The sequence below is a fragment of the Chinchilla lanigera genome, unplaced genomic scaffold, assembly GCF_000276665.1.
Source record: "Chinchilla lanigera isolate Chin_1 unplaced genomic scaffold, ChiLan1.0 scaffold00045, whole genome shotgun sequence".
Taxonomy (NCBI): Eukaryota; Metazoa; Chordata; class Mammalia; order Rodentia; family Chinchillidae; genus Chinchilla; species Chinchilla lanigera.
The window spans coordinates 13,262,822-13,287,262 of record NW_004955446.1 but is presented as its reverse complement, the minus strand read 5'-3'; the positions used below and the strand labels follow the sequence as shown (position 1 = coordinate 13,287,262).

The following is a 24,441-nucleotide window of genomic DNA, read 5'->3' as shown; positions in this document are numbered from 1 at the left end:
GCTTTCCACATACCAAAGACTAAAACTAGATCCATGTCTATCACCATGCACTAAAGTCAAAATGGATCAAAGATTTAAATATTAAAGCAGAAACAATAACTCTACTGGAAGAGAAAGTAGGTTGAAGTCTTGAAGATGTAGGGGTAGGCACAGCCTTCCTGAACAAAATCCAAACTGCATGGGAAATAATTCAAGGAATCAATAACTGGGATCTTATCCTATTAAAAAGCTTTTGTACTTCAAAAGAAATCACCATTAGAGTGAAAAAACAACCCACAGAGTGGGAAAACATTTTAACTAACTGTCCTTCAGACAAAGAACTCAAACCTACAATATATAAAGAATTGAAAAAAGTCAGACCCCCCATATTCAAAGACCTTTTCTGAAAATGGGCATCAGAGATGCATACACACTTCTCAGATGAAAAAATACAAATGGCAAATAAATATATGAAAAAATGCTCAACATCATTGGTCATTCAAGACATGCAAATTAAAACACTGAGATTTCATCTCACCCCAGTAAGAGTGGCTACCATCAAGAAATCAACCAACAACAAATGCAGGAGGGGACGTGGGGAAAAATGAACTCTTCCCCACTGTTGGTGGCAATGTAGACTGCTGTAACCACTTTGTAAATCAGTCTGGAGATTCCTCAAAAAATTAGGATTAGAGGTCCCATTTAACCCAGCTATTCCCCTTCTGGGTATTTTCCCAGAAGAATTAAAAACATCATACCACAGTGATATATGTGCACCCATGTTTATGGCAACACAATTTGTCATAGCAAAATTTTGGAAACAACCAAATGCCCATCATCTCAGGAGTGGAGAAAAAAAACGTGGTATTTTTATACAATGAATATTACTTAGATATAAAGAAAGATAAACTCAAGGCTTTTATAGGTAAATGGATGCAACTAGAGACCATACTCATAAGTGAAATAAATCAGACCCACATGTGTAAACACCGTATTGCCTCCCTAGTGTAAGAACCTGAAAGAGTAAATAATACTGAAAGGTACAACAGATATTATGAAAGGGAAAGAACAACTGGGATGAGGGAAAGAAGAAAAGAAAGAAGGAAGGGAAATGTATATATATATACACACACAAGATAGTTAAGGTAACTTTACTACTAATTTCTATTGGTTTATTGAAAGGAACAATTAATGTTTAATTATTTGCTCAATCTTGCATACCTATATCTGGTAATCTGAGCAGCTATTTTGAAGATAACAATAAGTCATACAACAACAATTGTTGATTTCCTATCATCTTGTTTTGCAGTTCTGTATGGTTCTCATAGTTTTTGTGTTGTTTTATTTTTGTGTTGCTTTTGTTATTTTGCTTTTGTTTTCTCTTTTAAAGGAAAAAAAAAAAAAAAAAAAAGGGCCCCAAAAGCCCTAAATGATCTGATGTGTGTACTTGGCTGACTGAAGCAGTCAAGCTCCCGCCACCCCTATGATCATCATCTCCATTACTTTATCCCTCACTTCTCCCTTTCATCTCCAGCCATCAGACTCCTACCAACTTCAATAAGAAATAAAAGTTCCTTTCTTCGAATCTCAGCAGGCTGTTCCTTCCACCAGAGACACTCTTCCTTTCATATGCACAGGGCTAACTCCCTCACTCATTCAAAACTTTTCTCAGCTCTTCACCCCTTCTTTGAAGCCCACCTTAACCACCTATTTAATACTGAAACCTCCTCCAAGGCGTCACCATCTCCTTTACTTTCTACCATTGTCTCCCAAAGCAGTATCTTCTCACACATGGCATGTAGTTTACTTAACTATGTTTTTTGTTTTTCTCCTCATTATAAAACAAACTCTACAAGGGGAGAGAATTTGTCTGTTTTGTTCATGGTTTTATGCCAAGTACCTGAAACAACACCTGCATGTTGAGCATTTAAATGATCATGTTGATAGCACTGTTCATAGGACATTTGCCCCAAGATCATCTTTCATAAGCATAACTCATAATGCAACCTCCTTGCATTAATTCTTACACATATAATAAATTAGGCTTCCTCTTTAAAAAGATGATTCTCTTGGCTGATTCCTTTCTGAATTTTTGCATTAATACCACTTCCAAGGTTTTTGTACAACTGTCAGTATTTTTAAAAACACTTCTTAAATTAATAGAATTTAGAGGTTGTTTGGCCTTCTTTATGGCAGTTTTAACTCACCTAATTTCCTTTGGAAAGTGAATGAATTAAAAAAAATTCACCATGAACACTACCACTTTAAAAGACTACTTAAGGGACACAGTAGAAGATGTAAAAACAATCATTAATCAAGAATGGTAAATTAAAAAGCAAGCTACACTTGCAAAGGTTCTGACACGGACAAACCATCGTAAAGATCACCTTATACTGACATCCATGAGCTATGCGCAGGCAGCTTTCAGACTGGATAAGCTACATTGACCTTTTTAAGTTACAGTGGGACTCTGAATTATTTCAAATTTTGCACATAAAATGATACTTTATACCATACCTTCTCAAATTTCTACAAGGATGTAACTAAGTTTGCCAAGAAAATGCTAACAAAATAAGTTTTTTTACAAGAATTCCTCTTTACCAGTTGGCAATCATATCTATCCCATATATTTAAATATATAGTACTGGTAAAGAAAGTCCCTTAACTCATTTTATTGAACGCTAGAGACTGATTTTGTGTATGTGTGTGTTTTAGAATAATGACTTACTAAGCAGTGGCTAGGTATCACACTCCATGTTAAGCATTTTACAAGTATATTTGTTTCTTTAATCTATACCATGATCCTATGAGGTTGGTACTATCATTATCCCCATTTACAACAGAGAAGGCAGAGGTTCAGAGATGTTAAACAACTTATTCAAAGTCACAAACCTACTTAATAAATCCAGTTTTTATTTCAGAACCTTTGTTTCAAACCACTCCAGATGAGACTCATTGCTTTGAGTCACACTTCAAATATATGAAAGAGATTCACATCATTAACTTCCAGCTGCACTAATACTTCCTATACCTACATATCCTAACTAGTCCTAGGAGCAGTGCAGCCATGTTTAAACAAGGAAATCCTGCCTCTGCTGATCAGAACAGGCTAGGAAAACCCTTCTTTCAGAATTAGAAATTAGAGATAAGAGAGTTGATCTCTCCACGTGGCTCTAAGAGATGACCTTGAGACTGCATTTGGTCTACCTCAGACAGAGAAGCAGAACAATGTCAATCTGTTGAGAAAAAGGAAGCAAGATGCGATCAGGAGAGAGACAAAAAATCCCGCAGTACCTCACTGAGGCCTCCTGCTTTAGGTTCCAGACCTCCTGAACACGGCATGTACTTGCTGAAATCCCACAAACTGGAAAATCAATTCCCCTTTTGTACTTAGTGGTTTCAGTAGGTTTCTATTACTTCAACTAAGTTGGATTACCCAATACTAAATTATAAGAGTGCACCAGGGGAAAAAACGACACAAACTGTTTTCTGGAGCTCAGTGCAAATACTACGGCTGAGCAAGAGTTTCACAGAAATTGAGGATATAACAATGATTCCTAATCTTCCTTGCTGGTTTATTCCTGTAAGCCTTCTTCGGACCTTTTTCATATTTTTATTATGTTTATATTATTACTTTATCTTTTAAAAGTTTGAGTGAAGAATTCCCTATGTATCCTAAAGTAAGAACATTATTCCTGTTTTTCTGTACTCACTTTGACATATGCTTCCCAAGTTATTGGCTGGGATACACCAAATCATACTGTTAAATCTCACTGATTTTTCACTTTTCCTCTTCCTGGATTACAGAGAACTATTGTTTCCAGGTACTCTTTAATTAGTAACCCATGTCTTCCCAATATCTGTGTTCCTCAAAGATTTTTTGGCAGAAATATCATCTACATACTTATTAATAGGTAGAATCCCAGGTTCCAGTACAGACCTATCAAATCACTCCATGGGATGGAGCTACAAAAGCTTTAGTTTTTGTTTCTTTGTTTTGTTTTGTTTTCTTGAGACAGGGTCCAAGCTACTTAAATTGTAGTTTTTGTTTCTTTGTTTGGTTTTGTTTTGTTTCTTCTGAGGCAGGGTCTTGCTGTGCAGTTCAGGCTGGCCTTGAGCTCACTGTGTAGTCTAGCATGGCCTTAAACTCCCTGTGATCCTTTTGCCTCAGGCTCCCAACTGCTAGGATTAAGGGTGTGCAGCAGTTAGTACACAATTTTTGTTCAAGTACCCTGTAAATTATTTTGTAATGCAATAAATCCTTACGTATTTTAAATTGACATCTAATTTGAGGAGTTGCAAATGACATAATTTGTAACTTGTCAAGGTATTTACACTTACAAATAAAAGTATTACGCCCTTACATGAACAAAAAATTCTCCAAATGTCACTGAAATTTGAAAAGTAGTCATTGTGTAAAAGGAAGCTACTCTTCAGTCTTATTTTTTTAGTCTTTACCTTCAATTCATGTACTTCCATAACACCAGCAGAATTTTAATATTAATATAACACAGTTCTGTGTTTGTAAATCTTTTACTGATCACTCTATTAAGCTTCCTTGTAAATGAATTGTGTATACAACTGACATCTTAAATTTTAAATACTTTTTAAAAATGTTTTTCTTACCAAATTTCTAAAATTATTATTGGCTCACAATTGATCAAAATGAATACATAATAAAAGCTGATAAATCTACTGTAATATCAAAAGCTAGACTTTTCAATAACATATCTAAGTATAAAGAATAGGCTATATATACACATATATTAAGACAACAGGATAATTATATGGCTAGAATGCAAATATGGTCCAGCATAAATTCTATTTCTGTTTTTCATATTTTTTTCATGTAGATATAAACTTCTCATAACTAAGCACATAAGAATAAAAGTTTTTCTACTGTGACATCATTTAATTCTCCTGTGTCTTCCTAGTTATATGAGCATAATCATATCATGACATATTTTGAAAGATTAGTTTGGCAATGTGAGCAGATCAGCTCCAGTTCTATTAAAAGCAAGAAACTGAAAATAGTTTGTTATCTGGTCATATCAGAGTCACTCACCTTCTCAACACCAATTCTGAATGTTTGTTTGTGCCCTGGGGGCTCCTATATCTGAGGCACCAAGACTTAAGTGATTTGCAAGTAAAAAGGCTGTGGTAAAGAATCTCCACAAATGCACAATGATTTCCTTAAAATCCTATCACTGTCCACATACCTCTTGGAATACCTTCTGTATCCCAAGGGTATGTATATGCCTGTTTCAACACACTAATTAGGGCCGGAGATATAGCTCAGCAGGCACAAGAGCCTGCCTGGCAAGCACAAGGTCCTGAGTTCAAGTCCCGGTACCCAAAAAAAAAAAAAAAAAAAAAAAAAAAAATTGGGGTTGGGGATTTAGCTCAGCAGCACAGCGCTTGCCTGGCAAAAACGCAAGGTCATGAGTTTCATTCCAGGTGCCGGAAGAAAAACAAAAAACTAATTAGAGCTTTGTTCATTCATTCCACAAATATTTACTGAGCTTCTACAACATACCAGACACTTACCTGGGCACTGGAAATATGGCAGTGACCAAAGCAAGGAACTAACTCCCTGCTCTCATGGCCCTTTCAAGCAGGAGCACATAATTTATTAAGTCTGTGCTTGCAACTGGAGCCAGAGCTACCCAAGCGGGAAGCCTGGGCAAGGAATGCTGATCTCCCCACCCTAAAAAACTACATACCTGTTTAGTTAACAGGTACTGTAATTATGAAACACTTGCTGCACACCACCATATTCTTAACTAACCCCAAAAGAACAAAGAGAATGCAAAGTGCTTCTCCACTCTGCAATAAGCATAATCTCATCTAGATTCACTTTGTGTGATATATTAAGTCACTATTTAAATAAATTTGAATTCTACAAAGCAAAGGCCAAGTCATCCCCAGGGTCAATTAATTTGCTGGGTATGCTTTAGAATCCAAAACATAATTTTACTCCCAAATCATGAATATCAATAAAACTATACCCTAGCTAGTATTGCACTTTAGGGCAATTTTTAATGGCTAACAAAACCAAATTACTCTTCCTATCAAGAGGAAAGCATTGGTATTGACAAATATTTGTCAAGAACACAAAGTCAAGCATCTATAAAATGGCAAATTTCATAGGGTGGAAATTTCCATCAACCTGATATATTCATGGTGCAAGAGCCACCGTGTTATTTAAGTTAGAAAACAAAGTATTTTAAATTCTTATGTTAAGTGACTCTAAATGTTTCTTAAATGTTATAAAATAGCCTTTCTACCCAACTATGTAGCTACAACTTATAGTTACTAAAAGAAACTTCACAACGGCCCTTGGTCCTTTGTAAAGGGTTATCCTACAGCTTAGTCAATTTCCTACTCCTCTTATCAAAAAAACAAAAACCTACAACAGGAGACAAGAAATATATATATTACATATATAGAGAGCCAAACAGACAAAACAGAGAGGGAGAGCAGAGGCAAACAGAGAGAGAGTTAATCAGAATTTCTTCTGGACTAATGGTAATAGAGTTGCTACTACCACTATCTTACACTATCAACCCTTGAAAATGAGGGACAGCTAGCAGGGTAGGATGAGCCACCTGAGTGAAACAGCATAGCTGCCTAGGCCACACGGTCAGTGAACTAAAGAGAAGAATTGCTTGGGAAAGGATTCACACTGTAATCCAGTGAAGAAAAATACTACTGAAGGTTCCATCTACAACAGCTCAAAACACCATGATTCTAAAAACAGTCCAAAGTCCCCCAATCATGCTGATAGCTAATACTAATACTCCCTCCAAAACTCATACTGAAACTTGAGTGCAATGTCATGGGGAAGTGGCGGCCTTTGAGAAGTGATTAGGTCCTGAGGGCTCCATCCTTATGACTGGATTAATGACATTATCACAGGACTGAGTTTGTTATCATGGAAGTGGCTTCATTATAAAAGTGACTTCTCTTTCCAGACTGTTCTCTTGTTCCTGCACACAGGTGCTTGCTTGCTCCCAGTGATGCCTTCTGCCTTGTTACAATGCATCAAAAAAGCCCTCATCTGAGGAGACCCCTCAATCTTGCACTTCCCAGTTTCCACAACTGTGAAAAATTAACTTTTTTATATGTTATTCAGTTTTTGATACTGTATTTTGATAAAACAATGAAAAAGAAAGACAACTTAGTCCCTTATCTGACCCTCTAAATACATTACAAAGCTGTAATGAAAAATTAGGTTGAATAGTGAACATATAAGATATATTATAGGCTCTAGACAGGGTACAGTCTGTAAATTTTGGGTAAAACCAGAAACTATCACACTGGACAATTTAGGTTGATTATAAACTTCTAAAAAGCCTATCACTTGGGCTGGGGATTTAGCTCACTGGCACAGCACCTGCCTGGCAAGCACAAGGTCATGGGTTCGATTCCCAGTACCAGAAAAAAAATAAAATAATAAAATAAAAACAAAAAGCCTATCACCAATGATAGGATAAACTGGCATAATGTGATGAGATGGACTAAGGATAGAATATCACCTACCTGATTTTCCTTCCATACCTTTAAAAAGTTTAATATAATCATGAAAAAGACAATTAGATAAATCTAAACTGAAAGACATTCTGTAAAATAACTGGCCTTCAAAATTTTCAAGGAATAAAAGACAAAAAAAAAAAAAACAAAAAAAACAAAAACCTGAGTAACTATTCTAAATTGCATGTAACAAATTTATATTGAACACCTACTCTCTGGAAAGTAATTAAGTGCAGTAGCTAAGAATTCAGAACCCTACAGCATTATCAGTTTAAACTGTGACTCTAACTCTTATCCCTACCAGATGGAAAGGACACTAAGCCATGTTAAGCCTCAGCCCCCACTCCATAAAATGAGGATAATAATACAGACTGTCCCTGCTATACTGTAGTTTGGTTCTTGAATATCCCCCAAAGGCCTATGCGTTAAAAGCTCTGGTCCACCAGGGGGGTGCTTTTGGGAGGTAGTGGAACCTTTAGTATGTGGCAGCTAGGGACAGCTCTTTAGGTCACCAGGAGCATGCACTTGAAGGAGCCTATGGGAGCCAGCCCCTTCCTCTTTCTTCCCTGACTTCCTGAGCTCATGGAATAAGCAGTTTCGCTCCATCACACGCTCTCTGCTCTGACGTGCTGCCTCACCACAGACCCAAAGGAATGGAACCAACCATCAGAAGCTGGGATTTCCAAAATCACGAGCCAAAGTAAACATTTCTCTTATAAGTTGTTTGTCTCAGGTATTTCATGACAGTGGTGAAAAGCTAGCACAATCCCTAACAGTTCCACTTAGGAACTAACGTTAGGATTTTTGGACACAATGATGCAAAACAGCTACCCATTTACTACAAACCATACTTCAAATTTTGAATTTTGATCTTTTGCCAGACTAGTGACAAGCTGTATGGTCCTCTCTGGCGATGGTGTACAGCAGCAGCAGCAGCATGCCACAGCTCCCAGTCTGCTGTGTGATCCCCAAGCTTCTACCGAGACTGTTTTGCTTTGCTGTGATGTTTGGAAACTTGGGTTACCAATGCATTTTTGCCTTAGTATAAGTTTATCATGATGTGACCCCATCATAAGTCAAGGCGCATCAGTAATTTCTTCTTTGAAATATTGTAGAGTTAAACAAATTTATCTATAAAAGCCTCACCACAGGGCTTGACACTTTGTAAGAACTCAGTAATTGCCAGTGGCAGTAATGATCATAGTGGCAGTGGTGGTGAGCACCTGACACTGGGAAGGAAACAGAAACAGACCAGCGTGGTCTCCTCACTCACTGAGCTGACAGTGAGATCAGAGTCTGAAAAAATTACCAGGCAATTCAAAGACGGTTGTGATATAAGAACTTTGGCTCACAGAGGTCTCTAAAATGCAAAGGAGGCTGTTAAGGCAAAGGCAAAGAATGGTAGTACCAGGACCTAAGGAATGGCAGAAGAGGGGAGGAACGTGGATAGGAGACATCAAACTTGGGGACTGAGAGGATGAGACAAAGGTGAGCTGAGGGCTGGCTCCAGTTCCTCGCTGGGCTGTTGGGTGGGTTGTGCCACTCACTGGGAAAGGGAGAAGGGGGTATGAGCAGGTGGAAGGGTAGAAAGACAGCAGGTTTCATTTGAGTCAGACTCAACAGGAAGTGCACACACCGGGAGTTGTGCTGGAGTCACAAATCTGCAGCAGCAAAGTCTTGATCTTCCGAAGAAAGATCAACTGCAGTCTCTACATAAAATGCCTAAAGCAAATGGACTTTTTCTTGTTATTGCCTGGGTTAAACTTTCAAAAGAGAATTTTTAAAATGGTATTGTCAGTCTCATGCATTTCATAGTACAGCTATTTTATTATATTTTGTAGTATGTCTATTTACATATATGTAGACATTAAAATGGCTCTCAACAGGTTCATTAAACCTGACTTTAAACCCCTCCTCATAGAAATGTCAGATATTCTTACTCTATTTGAGAGCAATATTTTACTTGTTTTGTTTTGTTTTTTTTTTTTTGTCTTTTAGAGACAGGGTCTCACTATGTAGTTCAGGCTGGCCTTGAGCTCACTTTGTAGCCCAGGCTGGTCTCGAACTGCAACAGATCCTCCTGCCTCAGTATCCCTAGTGCTAGGATTACAGGCGTGTGCCACCACGCCCAGCTTGAGAGCAGTATTTCATTAAAAGTAAAAAAGAAATTATAAACTCTTATTTCCTGGGTTTCAAGCACATGACCTCTCCTTGATGCTTATCAAAATAAAACTGGCAGAAACACAAACTTCCTGCATTCATAGGTCTGTGGCAAAATACATAACATGTTGATATTCATAAAGAAAGAATGAACTTAAATCTAGGCCATACAGTCTCACTTATCAATCCAACCAGAGCTAGATTTGCTACACAACACAAACACTGACTTGTTGCCATACTCTGTGCTCATTCATTACATACCTGTCAATGGCGCAGGCCACACTCCCTACTCCACATGTCATCCTCAAGGTACAATGCCCTGTTTGGTGGCTGAAGGTCAGACCAACTTGCTCATTTGCTTGTGAACAGGACAGCTCACTGGCCCCAATGTCTACTCCTTTTAGGAACAGAACTCCCAGAATCTCAGGTCCTTACCAGAAGCTACCTTGCTAAGTGTCTTTTGCAGCAATGTATCATCCTGTGACTAAATGTCAGCAGCTTTCATCATGCCCACAGAAGGGACTGCTCAAACTCCACCTGCTCTTTCCTACAGACTAAACATAGATGCTGGGCTGGTAAGCCACCTGCAGTCTTCACATGGGTTAAAGGATCAGACAATGCAAGAACAAACTAGAAGAAGCCAGTCTCTAATAGACAAGTGAAGAAAGAGCCAGACTTCACACTGACTACTACCATGGATTTTACATTTACAAAACAAATTTTCCAGCTCAACTGAATCACAAGACTCCTTGGAAAGGGAACCCTGAAGAGTCCTTGAAAAGAGACAGAAATATCAGAGTCATAGAAGAGATATGAAAAGAGAAACAAAAGTTGGAAGGATCCCAGCACTGGAAAGGATTATAAGCAGGAACGTAGCTCATAAAGGCAAGAAATAGAAACTCCCAAAGGACCTCCAGAAAGACCACAGCTCTACCATCACTTTGAATTTAGCCCACTGAAACCCACGATAGACTTCTAACCTCCAGAACAACAAGATAAATCTGTATGGTTTTCAGTCACAAAGTTCTCAGTCATTTGTTAGAGCAGCAGTAGGAAACGCATATGATGCCCTCACTTGCAGCACAGTGTAATAATCCAGTTGAAGTTTAGGGTAGGATTTGTCCTGACCTAAAGAGTCAGACTGAAATAAGCAGCTTTCATAATATAAAATATTAATAGTACAGCATGATAGTAGAATATTAATAGTATTAATGGTATTTGTAGTATTTACCATATTATTTGCACTATAGTATTAGTGCACAAATAATATACAATTCTTTTACAATTTTATTGTAATTACACAGACAATTCTCCTTGCTTGCCACCACCATCCTCTAAAGAAGTCACAGAAGTTGAATATGAGAAGTAAAGGTAGGTACAAACAAATCTTTCCAACTAGATAAAAGGATGATCTCTATCCAACGAGTGAATCTTCATCTCAACATAAAACTGCACACCTTTTTCACTAACTTTATATTGTCTTGAGGAATAAAAGCTTTCTCTGTCAATGAAATAGCACACAATAATTTCTACAAAAGCAAAAGCAGATCTTAAGGGGTTTTTTAAAAGCTGTAACCATGCATGATGTTTTTCTGATTATTATTTAGTTCAAACCTCATTTACCCCCTGGTTGAATTTTAGGTCATGTTTTTCTTGAGTGGAGAAAATTTGGTTCATAATCTAGCCAGTAGGTCAGAAGTTAGTTGTCATCCCACACTCTACCTCTAGCCAGCACCACCTAGGATGTTCACTACTGTTCTTCTGGCTGCACTATGATTGTAATTCCCAACTCAGACAAATCTAAGGTCAAATGGAAGTCCCTTTGAGAACACTTGCCTGTATGCTCCAAAGGGAAGTCCCAATCAATGCCCCTGTGTGCCATTCTAACCTAGAGTTCATCCACACCTGACCACAAAAAGTTCACTTCAAGATCACATTCCTAAGCCTGGCGTGTTTGCATTGGCAGGATTTCATAAAAACATAGAACCACAATTGTACTATAAATTTGTGGCCTAAATCTACTTCCCCTCCATCCTCCTGACCAGAACCAAATGAATGTTGTTTAATACCCAAAACAGTCTAGACCCACACAACAGGACTTCTTTTGTTCCAGAAACTCAGTAACTTCTTTGTAATACATCCCTACATTACAATGAAGAGAAGGCACACTATCTCCTATGTTACATTCATCGAAAGTGAAAGAACTATCTCCTTGGAGCAGAAGTTTGGGTCTAAACACTGTTTTGTTTTCCCTACACCACTGTTTAAGTTTATCTTAGGTTTTGGAAGCCATTATAATTACACACAGATAATATGCCAGTTTTTCTACCAGTATCTAAAGTTTCCTACCTGAAAAACAGATAAGCTATATTTTCCTTACATTCCTGAGTTAAGGCCCACTATACAACAAGCATCACTGGCTTTCAGTGCCTACAGAAAGTTCTGTGTACTCCATATCTTGGAGGGGAAGGTGGTCGGCACATATAGAATAATTTTTGATGTCTCTGAGTAATGGTCTTTATTAAACTTTTTAATGCTTAGTTCAGTATGCATCACCCTGTACAACATATTTACTTTTATTCACTGGACCTTAGTGTATCTGTCCCATTAAATGCTGTTTTGGTCTTGCTCATTCCACAGTACATGTTTTCACTAGAGAAAATGTATGGAGTTTTCTATTTCTTCATTTTTAGATGCTATTTACCAGTTGCTATTTGGCAATAATGTTAAAAGCACCTAGGGGGGGAAATAACCCTCAGGCTGACAATGTGCCATTGTTTCTCGTCTCATGAGCTAACCCATAATCTTTTTAAATTTCCTCCTCTACTTTGTGTTTTATTTTGAACTCAGCATTTATTTTCAATAGGAGTTATGAGCTTTTTTTCTGGTTTGTCTTTTATCTGCAATTTATAAGATTTTTTTCACTTCCGGAGTTGGTCTACTTTGCCAAAATAAACTACCAAGGATGAGTGGCTTAATATTCTCAAAGCTCTGGAGGCTGGATGTCAGAGCTCAGGATGAAGCATGATCAGGTTCTGGGGAGAGCTGTTTCCAGCTCATAAATGGCCATCTTTTCACTGTTTTCTCGTGAGGCAGTCAGAGACTGACAGCAAGCCTTCTGCATCTCTTCCTATAAAGGTACTAATCTCATCACTAAGGGCCCATCCTCATGACCTCATCTAAATCTAATTATCTCAGAAAGACTCAGTATCAAATCACATTGGCACTTAGGACTTTTTAATATATGTTTTGTAGGAACATACATCATACCATTGTATTCTCCTTTGAGGAACAATTTGTATCTGACACAAAATAAGTCCATGGACAGAGTTTCATTATTAAATAAGTAGAAACTGAACATCTGCAAAGTCTTATGCCCAGGTTAAGTGCTAGATATTTATGGCCAAACACACCCAATTCTTGATATCAAGACTGCCAATATTTTCTGGTTCTACATGTAAATACAGAGTAACCCCTTATTTGCTGGGGTTACATTTCCAGACCCTCAGTGGACAGCTAGAACTTCAGATAGCCCCAAACCCTATATATATAGTATGTCTTTCCTATACATACATATCTATGAAAAGTGTAATTCATAGCCAGCACCACCTAGGTGCTGATAGTACAAGACTGATAAAAGTAACTAATAATAAAATAGAACAATTATAACATACTAAATTGCCTATCCCACAGTCTTGTCTTTGGGGCCATTATTTAAATACGGGTGACTTGAACATAAACACTGTAATACTGCAGTAGTTGACGTAACACAGATGGCGAATAAGTAATTGATGGCAAGTAGTGTACAAAGTGTAGATGTGCCAGTCACTTGCTGCTGGAAGGAGCAGGACAAGGACATTTCATCCTGTGATTGGGAACAGTATACAATTTTACACTTATCTCTGGAATTTTCCACTTAGTGTCTTCAGACCTATTCCCCATTGTGTTGGCTCACTGTGGCAGTTATGGAAATGGGCCATCCAGACCTCCCCTCCAGCAGGTACAGCTAATTGACAGCCAGCCCCCAGCTGCCACAGCTGCAGATTCACTGGATCATTGGTGCTGAGGCTGTGGACTTGCCGTGCTGCTGACAACTGGCACCTAGAACAGAGGTACTGGAGCTGGGCCTTTTTCTGCCCCAGAGGAAAACCTCCATAGCCGTGTTCGGGGAAGCCCTGTGTGCTCAGCCAAGGCTTTCTCAGAACAGCACTGTCATCTAGAATTCTTCCTCCTCAACTCCCTTCCTCCCACTCTCCCTCACAGATGTCAGACCACAGCTGGCCTGAAGATTCTCTCTGCCTTCTATTGTCCTGTCCTCAAAGGATTCAGAAGAACCTACTCACAAAGTAACTTCACACGAAGGAAGAAAAACTGTGTTTTATTCTGAAGTAATGTCTATTCATCTAACAAGGGACAAATACTCATCTGAGATAAGCAACTAAAACAAAAGAATATCAGATCATTTCTCTGGTGTGAGATACCAAATGTGTAAATAAGAACCAAAGTATATGAAAGGTACTGTGAAATAGAAATTGTTCAAAAGAAAGGGGAATTAGGGAGGAGGGAGGGGGAAAAGAAGGAAGGGAAAAGAAAAACAAGAATAGATGTGAAATAAATAGGACACATGTTTAAATACCATATTTTTTCTGGTGGGACAAACTGAAAGGGTAAATAAAGACCAAAATGTATAACAGATACTGGGAAATAGGAAGAAAATATTCAAATGGAAAGGGGAACAAGGGATGGGGAGAGGGGGAAAGGAAGAAAGGGAAAAGGAAAAAAAAGAATAGAAGGAAGAAAATGGAAACAAAGCTTTTGTAAATAAGGAGGGGAAGAGAGGTTGAAGGGAGGAAAGGGGATTGGGGAAAAAAGAAGAATCAAGAAGTATCATGTACAGGTACAACTTTCTCTAATGAATGTGAGATATATATATATATAGATATATATAGATATATAGATAGATATATATATAAAGAGAGAGAGACAGAGAGAGAGTGTACCAATAAAATTAATCCAAAAAAGCTGACAGAAGGAAAAAAAAATTTCATAAATTCAAACCATAACAAAAAGAAAATTATGCCCACCTCACTTTAATATAACTGAACATTCAGCTATTCAGCATTTTCCATGTCCCAGCAAGGTACTAGGAAAGCTACAAATACAAGATGGGGCTCCTGCTTTCAAGGAGGCTATAGTCTATGCTCTATGTTTTACCCATAATTCTTACACCATTCATTTCGAACAATTTCCTTAAGTTTTTTATACAGACATTCTGCAAGGTGGACAGCAAAACAGAATTACTTCCTGTAAATCTTTTTCTTTCTTTCTTTTTCATTTGTCTGTTTGTTTTGTGGTACTGAGGATCAAATCCAGGGGCACTCTACCACATGCATATGTAGCCCTTTTTTATTTCCTGGTTTGAGACAGGGTCTTGCTAAGTTGCTGAGGTGAGACTCAAACTGTGGTCCTCATCCCTCAGCCTTCCAGGGTGCTGGGATTACAGGCATGCACCACACCTGGGGGTTCATCTGTATACGATCCTAAAGCAATGTACTGCTCAGTCTTGCTGTGCTTGAAATTTATAAAAATGAAGTTGTACTCCACACATTTTCTTGCAACTTCTTTCAATCAACATTATGGTTGTAAGATGAATCCATGGTGCATTGTTATAGGCTGTTCTTCATAATTGCTTTGCTGCTGAATGGTAATCTACTAAATTAAAATTCTACACTTTCTTTAACCCAGTCTATTACTAAAGGATATCTGTATTGTTTCTGATATTTTGTTTCTGTGAATACAATATTTCTGCTAGGAACTGCCCCTAACATGGACCTTGTAATTACATAAAAATTTTTCAAAGGTATATACTTAAGAGCAGAGTTTCTCCATCAGAGGATATACTCAACTTTATTATTTTTCAAAAGTGCTTATATATACCTGTTTTCCTATGAGCAGTAAAGACAATCCCTATTGTTCCACATGCTCGCCAACACTTGGTTCTTCACTTTTGTTTTAGGACATTTGATACTACAAAAATATATACATTGCTTACCGTGTAAATGCCAATTCTACAAACAGCAAATGGGATCTGGATACATTCAGACATTCTCTATAAGATTAAAATGAGAATAAGAGATTACAACTAAATGTTTGTACCAAAGAATTGGCTTCATTCCACTTGTTCTTGTTTCACTCTTTAAAGAAAATCCGCTATAGTCTGACATGAATGAGCAGGTGGTTGAACTTTTTCTTATCTGCTTTTTCTAGGCTATCTCAAATATAACAGGGATATGAAGGTATGGGACATACCAATTTATCATGGGACTGTAACTCAGAAACTTCATTCTCCACTATAACAGTGTAATTTAAGGAATGGAACATAATATTTGATTTTATTTCCCTGAAGTCTTATTCAAATATCTAATTTTTAATGATAAAGTCTTTGTTATAAATTTATAGGTGCTTAATTTTATAGTTTAGTTCTTATCAGCTAATATCTACACTTCTTATAGTGGTTAAAAAGGAATCCTCTGTAAAAGAAAAATGCTCATAGTAATTTGCAGAAAGCTCTGAATGGACTAAACTTAGGGACTATTGAGGTTCTCAGTCTTAGGAAGGATATCAATGGCAGCACTCAACTGAGAATTCATAACTTCTCACTCCCACATATAGGTAGATTCCTGAAACTCATGCCGACTCACAAAACTTTTCATACTAAATAAACGTGAATATGCATTTCTTTTATTTAACTGAAAGAATATCTTTAGCATATTAAGTTGGCATATAATCAAAATAACCCTAACTTTATACAATTTAACACTGTTATTATGGTTTACTGATGTTAAGTAAAGATTTCTCTGTAAATAAATCTCAGTATTCATGGTTTTATCCATTATACCAAGGAAACTGAGAAACAGGATCCCCAGATTTCTATGGCAGCCAAATGGTTTCAAAAGATGTATTTCTTTTGAACACCAACAAGTCATATAGACTGACTCTGTCAAAGATTCCTGACTCTTCAGAGAGTATGTGTACAGCACTAAATACAGTTAAAAGAGATTAGTAAAGAAAATACTGGAAAGACAGAGGCTATCTTCATAGATACTGAAAATAAAAATTAATGGCAATGGATAATCAAACTCAAAAGATAAACTGCTCAGTGTAGACTCAATCCAAACTTGTAAGAAATTCCAGACATTCAGTGCTAATGTTCAAAACAACAGAAAATTTAATATTAGGAAAGCATTTATATTAAGGTCTCATAATTATTATTGTAATACCACTAAGCTTTTTTATTTTTAATGAAATGTATTATTGGAAATACCTAGGGCAATGCCATGGCATTCTCGAAGATGGGCATTGGAAATGTTCGTGACTTTACCCAACCTCCACTCTTCTCATTTATCTTCAGAAATTACCCCCCAATTATACCTTTGGTAACATAATAGTGAATTAATGAACAATCCTCTCAGTAAACTAGAGAAGTTATTTTCCCCAAATGAAAAATAGCAAGCTTATTTTGTGCCACTGGAATAAAAGATGCCCAGCCTTCCTTGGGACTAGTGCAACCAAGTTCCCTGAAACAAGATGTAAGTGAAGGATGCTTCAAGGGAGATGACTGTAAGAAGGGCCCGTTTGCTCTTCCTTGCTACTTTCGCATTCTGTAGCTGAGACTTAATGTAGCTCCAGCAATGATCCTGGGTTGTGAGGGCACTTGGAGAACAGCGGACACATGAAATGGAGTACGAGCATGAGCAAGTCTGGAGATGCCCATGATACAGCAGCTGATGCTCCCTCCTCTGCAGACCTTACATGAGACAGAAGGAAACCTCAAGGCAGGCACGGAAGCACATACCTGTAACCCCAGCACTCTGGAAGACTGAGGCAGCAGGATCACATGTTTGCACTCACCCTGGCAACTTACAGACTTAGCAAAACCTTGTGTCCAAATGAAAAATTAAAAAACAGCTGGGGCTGCAGCTCCGTGCAAAGGCCCTAAATTCAATCCTCAGTATTGAAAGCATTTTTTAAAAGAGGGAGAAACCTCTAACTTGTTTAAAGACTGTTATGTGTCCCCCTCAGCCTAATCCAATCACAGCTGGAACAGAGCAACATTTGTTTAAAAGATAAATGTTCCCAGGAACACGAGAAAGAGTTCTAGCATTGATCATTACAGAGAAACTCTTTTAAAAGTTTTTTCTGTTAGCAAAGAAGAAATATTTATTCTTTAGTTACTAAAAATCCTACCTCTGTTTCTTCCTTTTCTCATCTCCCAAATGTACAAGTACTGTTATTGGAATTGCCAAAATTACTACCCTGAAAACCCGCAACTTATTTTCTGTAACTTTTTTTTCTGAATAGCCTTGTTACCTCATTCTCTTCTCTAACCTCTAATCCTTACAAATACTGCCTTATCCTCGAACATACTACCTCAGCCCAACAAGCAGGTCTATAACTCAAACTCCAAATTCACTAACACTGGCATTCTCAGGATGGCCTCCTCCCTCTAATTAGTGAGAGGTGAATAGAAAGAGATTTAAAAGCATAACCAAACCTCCTTTGATCATGGTTTTAACAAAATCAGCAACAAACTGAAGATGATTATACTTCATAACCTTTTCCTGTATAGATGCTCTATTTGCAAGGACGTATTTTAGCTATAAACCCAGGGGATATGTCATAGCTTGTTGAGTGTAGACTCAATCCAAACTTGTAAGAAATTCCAGACATTCAGTGCTAATGTTCAAAACAACAGAAAATTTAATATTAGGAAAGCATTTATATTAAGGTCTCATCTCATCAATAACAAGCACTTATTTTCCTAGTAAAGACCGAATCTCTACCCTTGGTAAACTGTGACCCAGGAGCGCCTAAGTCAGCATTCATAAATCCCCATCTAGATTTGCCCAAGGAAAAACTAAAGAACATTACTTCCAAAACAATCACATCTTCTTTGCCAAAATATTAACAAGATGGACCCATTTAAGAAGTGTGTTAGTACAGACGAAAAAAGAAAAAGGACACTCAACTCACAATTAATGTGATTACTTACAGTTTACTGTTGTTTTCCCTAAGAAATTTCAAAGGTAAGCATGAAAATAGAAAAAAAAAACACAAAACAAAATTTCAACAAGAGGATAGAAAGTAGGTTATTTGCTATGTAATGCAAAAAACAAATGATTTTGAAGTATAATTTCAGTTCCACAGAGTGAAAAAACTACAATCTACTTTGAAAAGAATTATTTTTTAAATACATGCTCTATCCATAGTTCCAATTTTGATGCACTATGTAACCCTTCATTCTGATATTAAAAAAAAGATAATGGTTACCTGCTCTTATTTTCTCCTCTATCATTTGCTTATGATGATAATAAAAAGTTACTATGCCAAGCTCACTTTCCAAGAGTCCTGAGAATAACAGAGAAAACTGGTCAGACAAGAAAGGGGATGGGAGAGAAAGAAAACACCTTTGAATGAGGCCTCCAGCCCTGACCATCTACTTCCAAATATATCCGTGAACTAAGATCAGGCATTTTCTCTCAAGAGCATCCCTGGACAAATGGACTGGGGGCAGAGATGCAGGACTGAATGGACGGTGACACAGGAAGATCCAAGACCCACTTCCAGGTGCGTGGGCGCTCCAAAGTGCTGCGTGGGTGGCATCCTCTGTCATATCTGTCACCATGCTGCACTCACTCCTCCAGACTGGAGAAAAGTACTTGGGAATGCCACCTACTTCAGAACTGGTACGTTAGTGCTGTCACCACAAGCATTAACAGTGAATTATTTAACACTCTGTTAGCATGCTCAGTAGCTAGTTCCCCCCAAATGGGAAACAAGTAACTTTTAAAAAAAACTCATTGCAAAATGAGATTTTGTTTATAACATGTGGAAACTTTTATTCTTCCACATTTATTTTTAATTTCAGAGTAGGAAAAAGGATGGTAGTAACCAATGTTAAGAGAGTAACATAAATGTTTGGTAGTAACCAAACATTTGCACCCACGGTCAGCATTGGCCTCTGACACATTCTAAAGTGTCTTTCACTATAACAAGGCCACCATCATCCCAAGAGCATCCATACTTCCCAAGCAATCTACAACTGGAGCCAGGAATTCCAAAAGGAATCACTGTCCTCACCTGTTAAAAAAAAAATAATAATAATAATCTTAACACAGCAGATCTCTGTGAAATTCACTTACAAAGATTTGAACAGCCTTCTATCAGCAAAAGCATCAGAGTTTTAGTCATCAGAGAAAATAACTAAATGAATACATGAATAGTATCAGAATTTGTAGATTTCATATCAGCAAGATTTTAGCCAGTCTTTAGCAAGATGTCCGTAAAAATCACTAGTACTCCTCAAAGAAAATCAGTTTTGGGAAAATTCTGATTAAAAAGCATGCAGAGAAGCCAGGTGCGGGGGCATACACCTATGATCTCAGCACTCTGCGGAGGCTGATGCAGGCGTATGGCAAATGTAAACTCAGCCTGGGCAATTTAGCTATTTAGCAAGACCTTGACTCAAAATTTTAAAAGAATAATAATAATAATTTAAAAAGAGCTGGAGATGTAGTTCAGTGTAAAGGCCTTTGTTTCAACACCCAGTTTAAAAAAAAAAAAAAAAGTATAGAGAGGAAGGGGAAGACATTCCCTTCTAATTCAGCAGAGTAAAATAATGAGTAATATCTTAGAGGATTTATTTCTTTACTTGCTGTTGTGGTTTACATTTAGTTGTCCCCACCAAAGCCTCATGCACTCAGAGGCAGGGCTTTGGGGAGGTAGCTGATGATGGGGAAGCTATACTCACCAGTAGATTTGTCCACTGATGAGCTTACAGCTAACTGTGCTGTCAGGACGTAGGGCCCAGTCAGAAGTGGACAGTCACAGAGGTGTGGCCTGGAAGGGTGTGTCTCCTTCCCTGGCTCCTCCTGCTCTGCTTCCAGCCACCATAACCTGAGCAGGTTTTCCTCCACCGTGCCCTTAGACCTAGGTCAGCGGTGACACACCTATGGCGCCCATGCCACAGCTGGCTATTTGTTACCACTGAAAGCTCTAAAAGGTTTGCCATCACTGGTCTAGGCCATGCCATCCTTCCTTGGAGCCAGCAGACTACAGACTGAAAACGTGAGCCAAAATAAATCTCTCCTTTAAGCTGTGTGTGTGAGATATTTTGTCCCAGAAACAAAGAAAGTAACTAAGACATTTGCTCTCAGGCACTGGGGATTAGAAAATTTGACCCAATTAAAAAATGGGAAAAAAAGAAAAACAAAACACTTGTGGATCATCTTTAATGTGGCAGGTTTATAACGAGGCAGACTTCTAGGTAAATATTGTATTAAGGGTTCAAGGATAAATAAGACCAAACCTTGGAATTAACGATCATACCTCAGGCTGGGTGTTGCAGCACACACCTGTAATCCTGGCACTTGGGAGGGAGAGGAAGAGGATCAGCATGAGTTTGAGGCCAGTTTGAGCTACACAGAAGGTCCCTGTCTCAAAAAACAAAACAAAACCAAACTTCATCTACCTCACGACAGAGCAATTTGCCATCTCTGTGACCGGTGACACAGAAACATGTTCCATACAGTAAGAGGTACTGTATGTGACAAAGCGTTTGGGGCAGACAGACTAGGACACTGAACCCGTAACTAGCGGTATCAGGAGTTTCTAGAGGAGCACCTCTTGAGTCGAGTCCTAATTAGGAATTAGCCAGGTAAAAGGGGCACAGAGGAAGAAAAGATCGTTCCAGACAAAAGTGATAAGATGAATAAAAGAAGAAACATATGTTCTGCAAGTACATACGTACATCCTAAACACCCTCCTAATCTTCCCAATTAACCAGTTTTCAGCCTAGCACAAGTAACTTGATAACTGTTATCTGCCAATACACTGCTGAAGACTCATTCATGTCAATATCAGAACATCATTCAGATTTTAACTCACTGCTAAAGGAATCTCCATTTGCCAGGAACTAAGCATGTGGGTCACACAGACTGTTCTACTCAACACCCTGTCAGATGAAAAGGCTCACAGCAAGATGCCACAGTTGATTAAGCTATCAGCAGTCTGTCCTTAAGCTGGCCAACCACCACAGTGGGACCTGGTGGGAGGAACAGGGCTGCATCAATCAGTCTCTCTCTACACTGAGCTGAAAACTGCTGACATGAAACAGCCCGCAGTGTAAAGTGAAGCTGAAAGAAAACAAAAGAAGCAAATGTTATTCAGTAACACAAACACCATGAAGAAGCACGGCAACCTAAACTTATGAGGAAGTCAAATGTGTGGATAAAAAGAATCTACACAGAAAAGGAGATGATACAAAACAGAGACAAGCGGCAGTTGGTATTCCCAAAACAAGTAGGATCCAGGAAGACACAGGCATGAGAAAAATGGCTAAGTGCAGTTGCAAAGAAATCTGAATGAAGAAAAATTACTATCTCCTCCCCGCATTCCCTTCGCAGCTAGGTATAGTAGTGTGACCAAGTCCCGGTCAATGAGATATATTCAGAAAGTCTTAAAAGTCTTCTAACTTTTAAGTGCATGCTGCTAACCTGTGGAACATCCTGTTTGCTGTCTGCAATGCAGAAGTGATTGCAGAAGCTTTGGCATTAACTTCGGACCATGAGTTTAAAGTCTACACAAAGTGGACCAAAAGATCTGACAGCCCTAATGATGCCTGCACTTCTACACCTGAGAAAAAGATAAAGCTACTAAAGCCACTATTTTTCAATCAACTCCAACCCTAACTGATGCAGTGATAGAAAAACTTAAATGGGACAATGGCATCTCAACAGGAGGAGTAGTCCCTTAGCCAGTTAAGCAGAAGTGTCCTGTGCTCCGATGCACAGTGGTAGTATAACCCCCAACTTAGACGTAAGGAAACACACCATCTAGTATGTGACAGGGCATGGTTTAAACATGGGTCTTTCAAATTGGACAGCACAAACTGGCCTTCACACTGAGCTACATCCCCAGCCCTTTTTAGTTTGTTTTTTTTTTTTTATTTTTGAGACAGAGTCTTGCTAAATCACTACAGTGCCCAGGATAAGCTTACACTTGCAATCCTGCCTCAGCCTCCCAGAGTCCTAGGATTATAGAAGTGTGCCACCACAGCTGGCTTGGCCCAAACTCTTAATCATTAAGGGCAAGTGAATGCAAATGAAGTCAAACAGAGGAAAGCAACTTCACATATATTTTATGATTCAACAAATATTGTGAGTACCAAAGGCCAATTAAAAAATCCATGATGATGCAGTACCCCTAACCTAAACAGCACTTTGCACAAGAACACGGACCCTCTTGCCTTTTTTAGGCATCAAAGGCCTTTCCCCAACACAAGTATCCAAGACAGGGTATGTGGACAACAAAAACTGACCATATGTACCAGCACCTCGCGTGTGGCAGAAACTTGTCAAATTCTAAATTGTAAGTAATGGAACCGATGTTTCAGGCCATACAGTACTCTGGGAGACCTGAAGCCTCGTTTTGTAAGGCAGTTAAGAGGATTTTCTTACTAACTTTCCGACAATGAGTTTTCTATACATCATGACAACTGGAAGAGCTTGGCCTGAACTTATAACTCTAGAACCACAGATGGCTCTGGGAGGTTTCACTGCTCCTGTGTGAGAAGTACAGGACGGAGCAGCAACCCTTTGCAAAGGCTCGAGGGCTTTACGAGAGTAAGGTGAAGACACCAATGCATTTGGTATTAACTCTCTTTATTAATTAAATAAGAATTTACATAGACTACCTACTTTGTGCTGGGCAGTGACACACACACTCTCATAGACCCTACACTCTAGTGGGGGTGGCACACAATAGATAAATTAAAGATGGATGGTGAGATTAGGGCCAAAAATAAAATAACAGAATCTGCAGGGGAAGGTGGATTTGTGTTGCTGCCATTTTTGAGAGCAGATGTGGTTGTTCTAAGAATATTATCAACATTTTTTTAAAAAAAGGAACACTAGAAAAGCTTTCAACAGCTTTACTTCCAAAATCCCTGCACAGGCAGATGGAGTTTTTCACCATGAAAAGTCACAGCACCAAACACTCAATTCAATAGCCCACAAATACTTACTGAGAAGCAAACATTAAGGCAGATTTAGGTGTCAGGTTTCCCAGAATCAAGTCCTAGTCACACAACGTACTATTTGTGGGACCTCGGGCAAATAATTAACCTCTCTGTATCTTACTTCATCACTTGTAAAATGAGGATAGTAGTACCTATGCCATAGGGTACCATGATGACCAATGAGACATAAAGATCCACAAGCTCTAGATTTATGTGTATTTTAAACTGAGTGTGCATGATGTTTCAGGTATCCAAACTCCTCTCTACACAAAGGAGCCCCAGACCATGGCAGCCCTAGAAGATGACTCTGCCCTCAGTTCCTGTGGACAATTCAGACCTCATTTCCTATTCCTAGCGTTTCCTTGGCCAGGACTAACCCTCTGTCTTCTCACTCCCAGTACCAGGATGGTAACTCTGAGGCTCCCTAAGAAGAAAACATTTCAAAACCAGGGAAGTCAGCTCCCAGCACCGCCTCAACAGAGTCAGCACCTGAGTCCCCAAAACAAAACACTATTCATTTACAGTCAAAACTCAGAGTATTATCCAGAAAACCAACGTACTATGTTTAGACTGAAGAAGCTTTAGCCTGCATTGTATATTTAATCATTTATCACTCAACATCTAATATTCAACATTATATAATATTTTATATTATTTTATAGCATGAGGAATTCATTCTGCTTGTTTTGCAA

The 24,441-nt window shown here is 38.3% G+C and overlaps 1 protein-coding gene across 2 annotated transcripts in view; it reads right to left on the bottom strand.

Moving 5' to 3' along the window:
* Positions 1–24,441, bottom strand: part of Arl15 (ADP-ribosylation factor-like 15) — a 393,962-nt gene that overhangs the window by 345,879 nt on the left and 23,642 nt on the right. The window contains exon 2 of one of the 2 annotated variants that reach the window (XM_005392717.2): positions 15,725–15,781. The exons of the other annotated variant lie outside the window; for it this stretch is intronic. Within the exon in view, the coding sequence (XP_005392774.1) occupies positions 15,725–15,781 (57 nt within the window). The remainder of the gene's footprint in view (positions 1–15,724; positions 15,782–24,441) is intronic. 2 annotated transcript variants of the gene reach the window in all.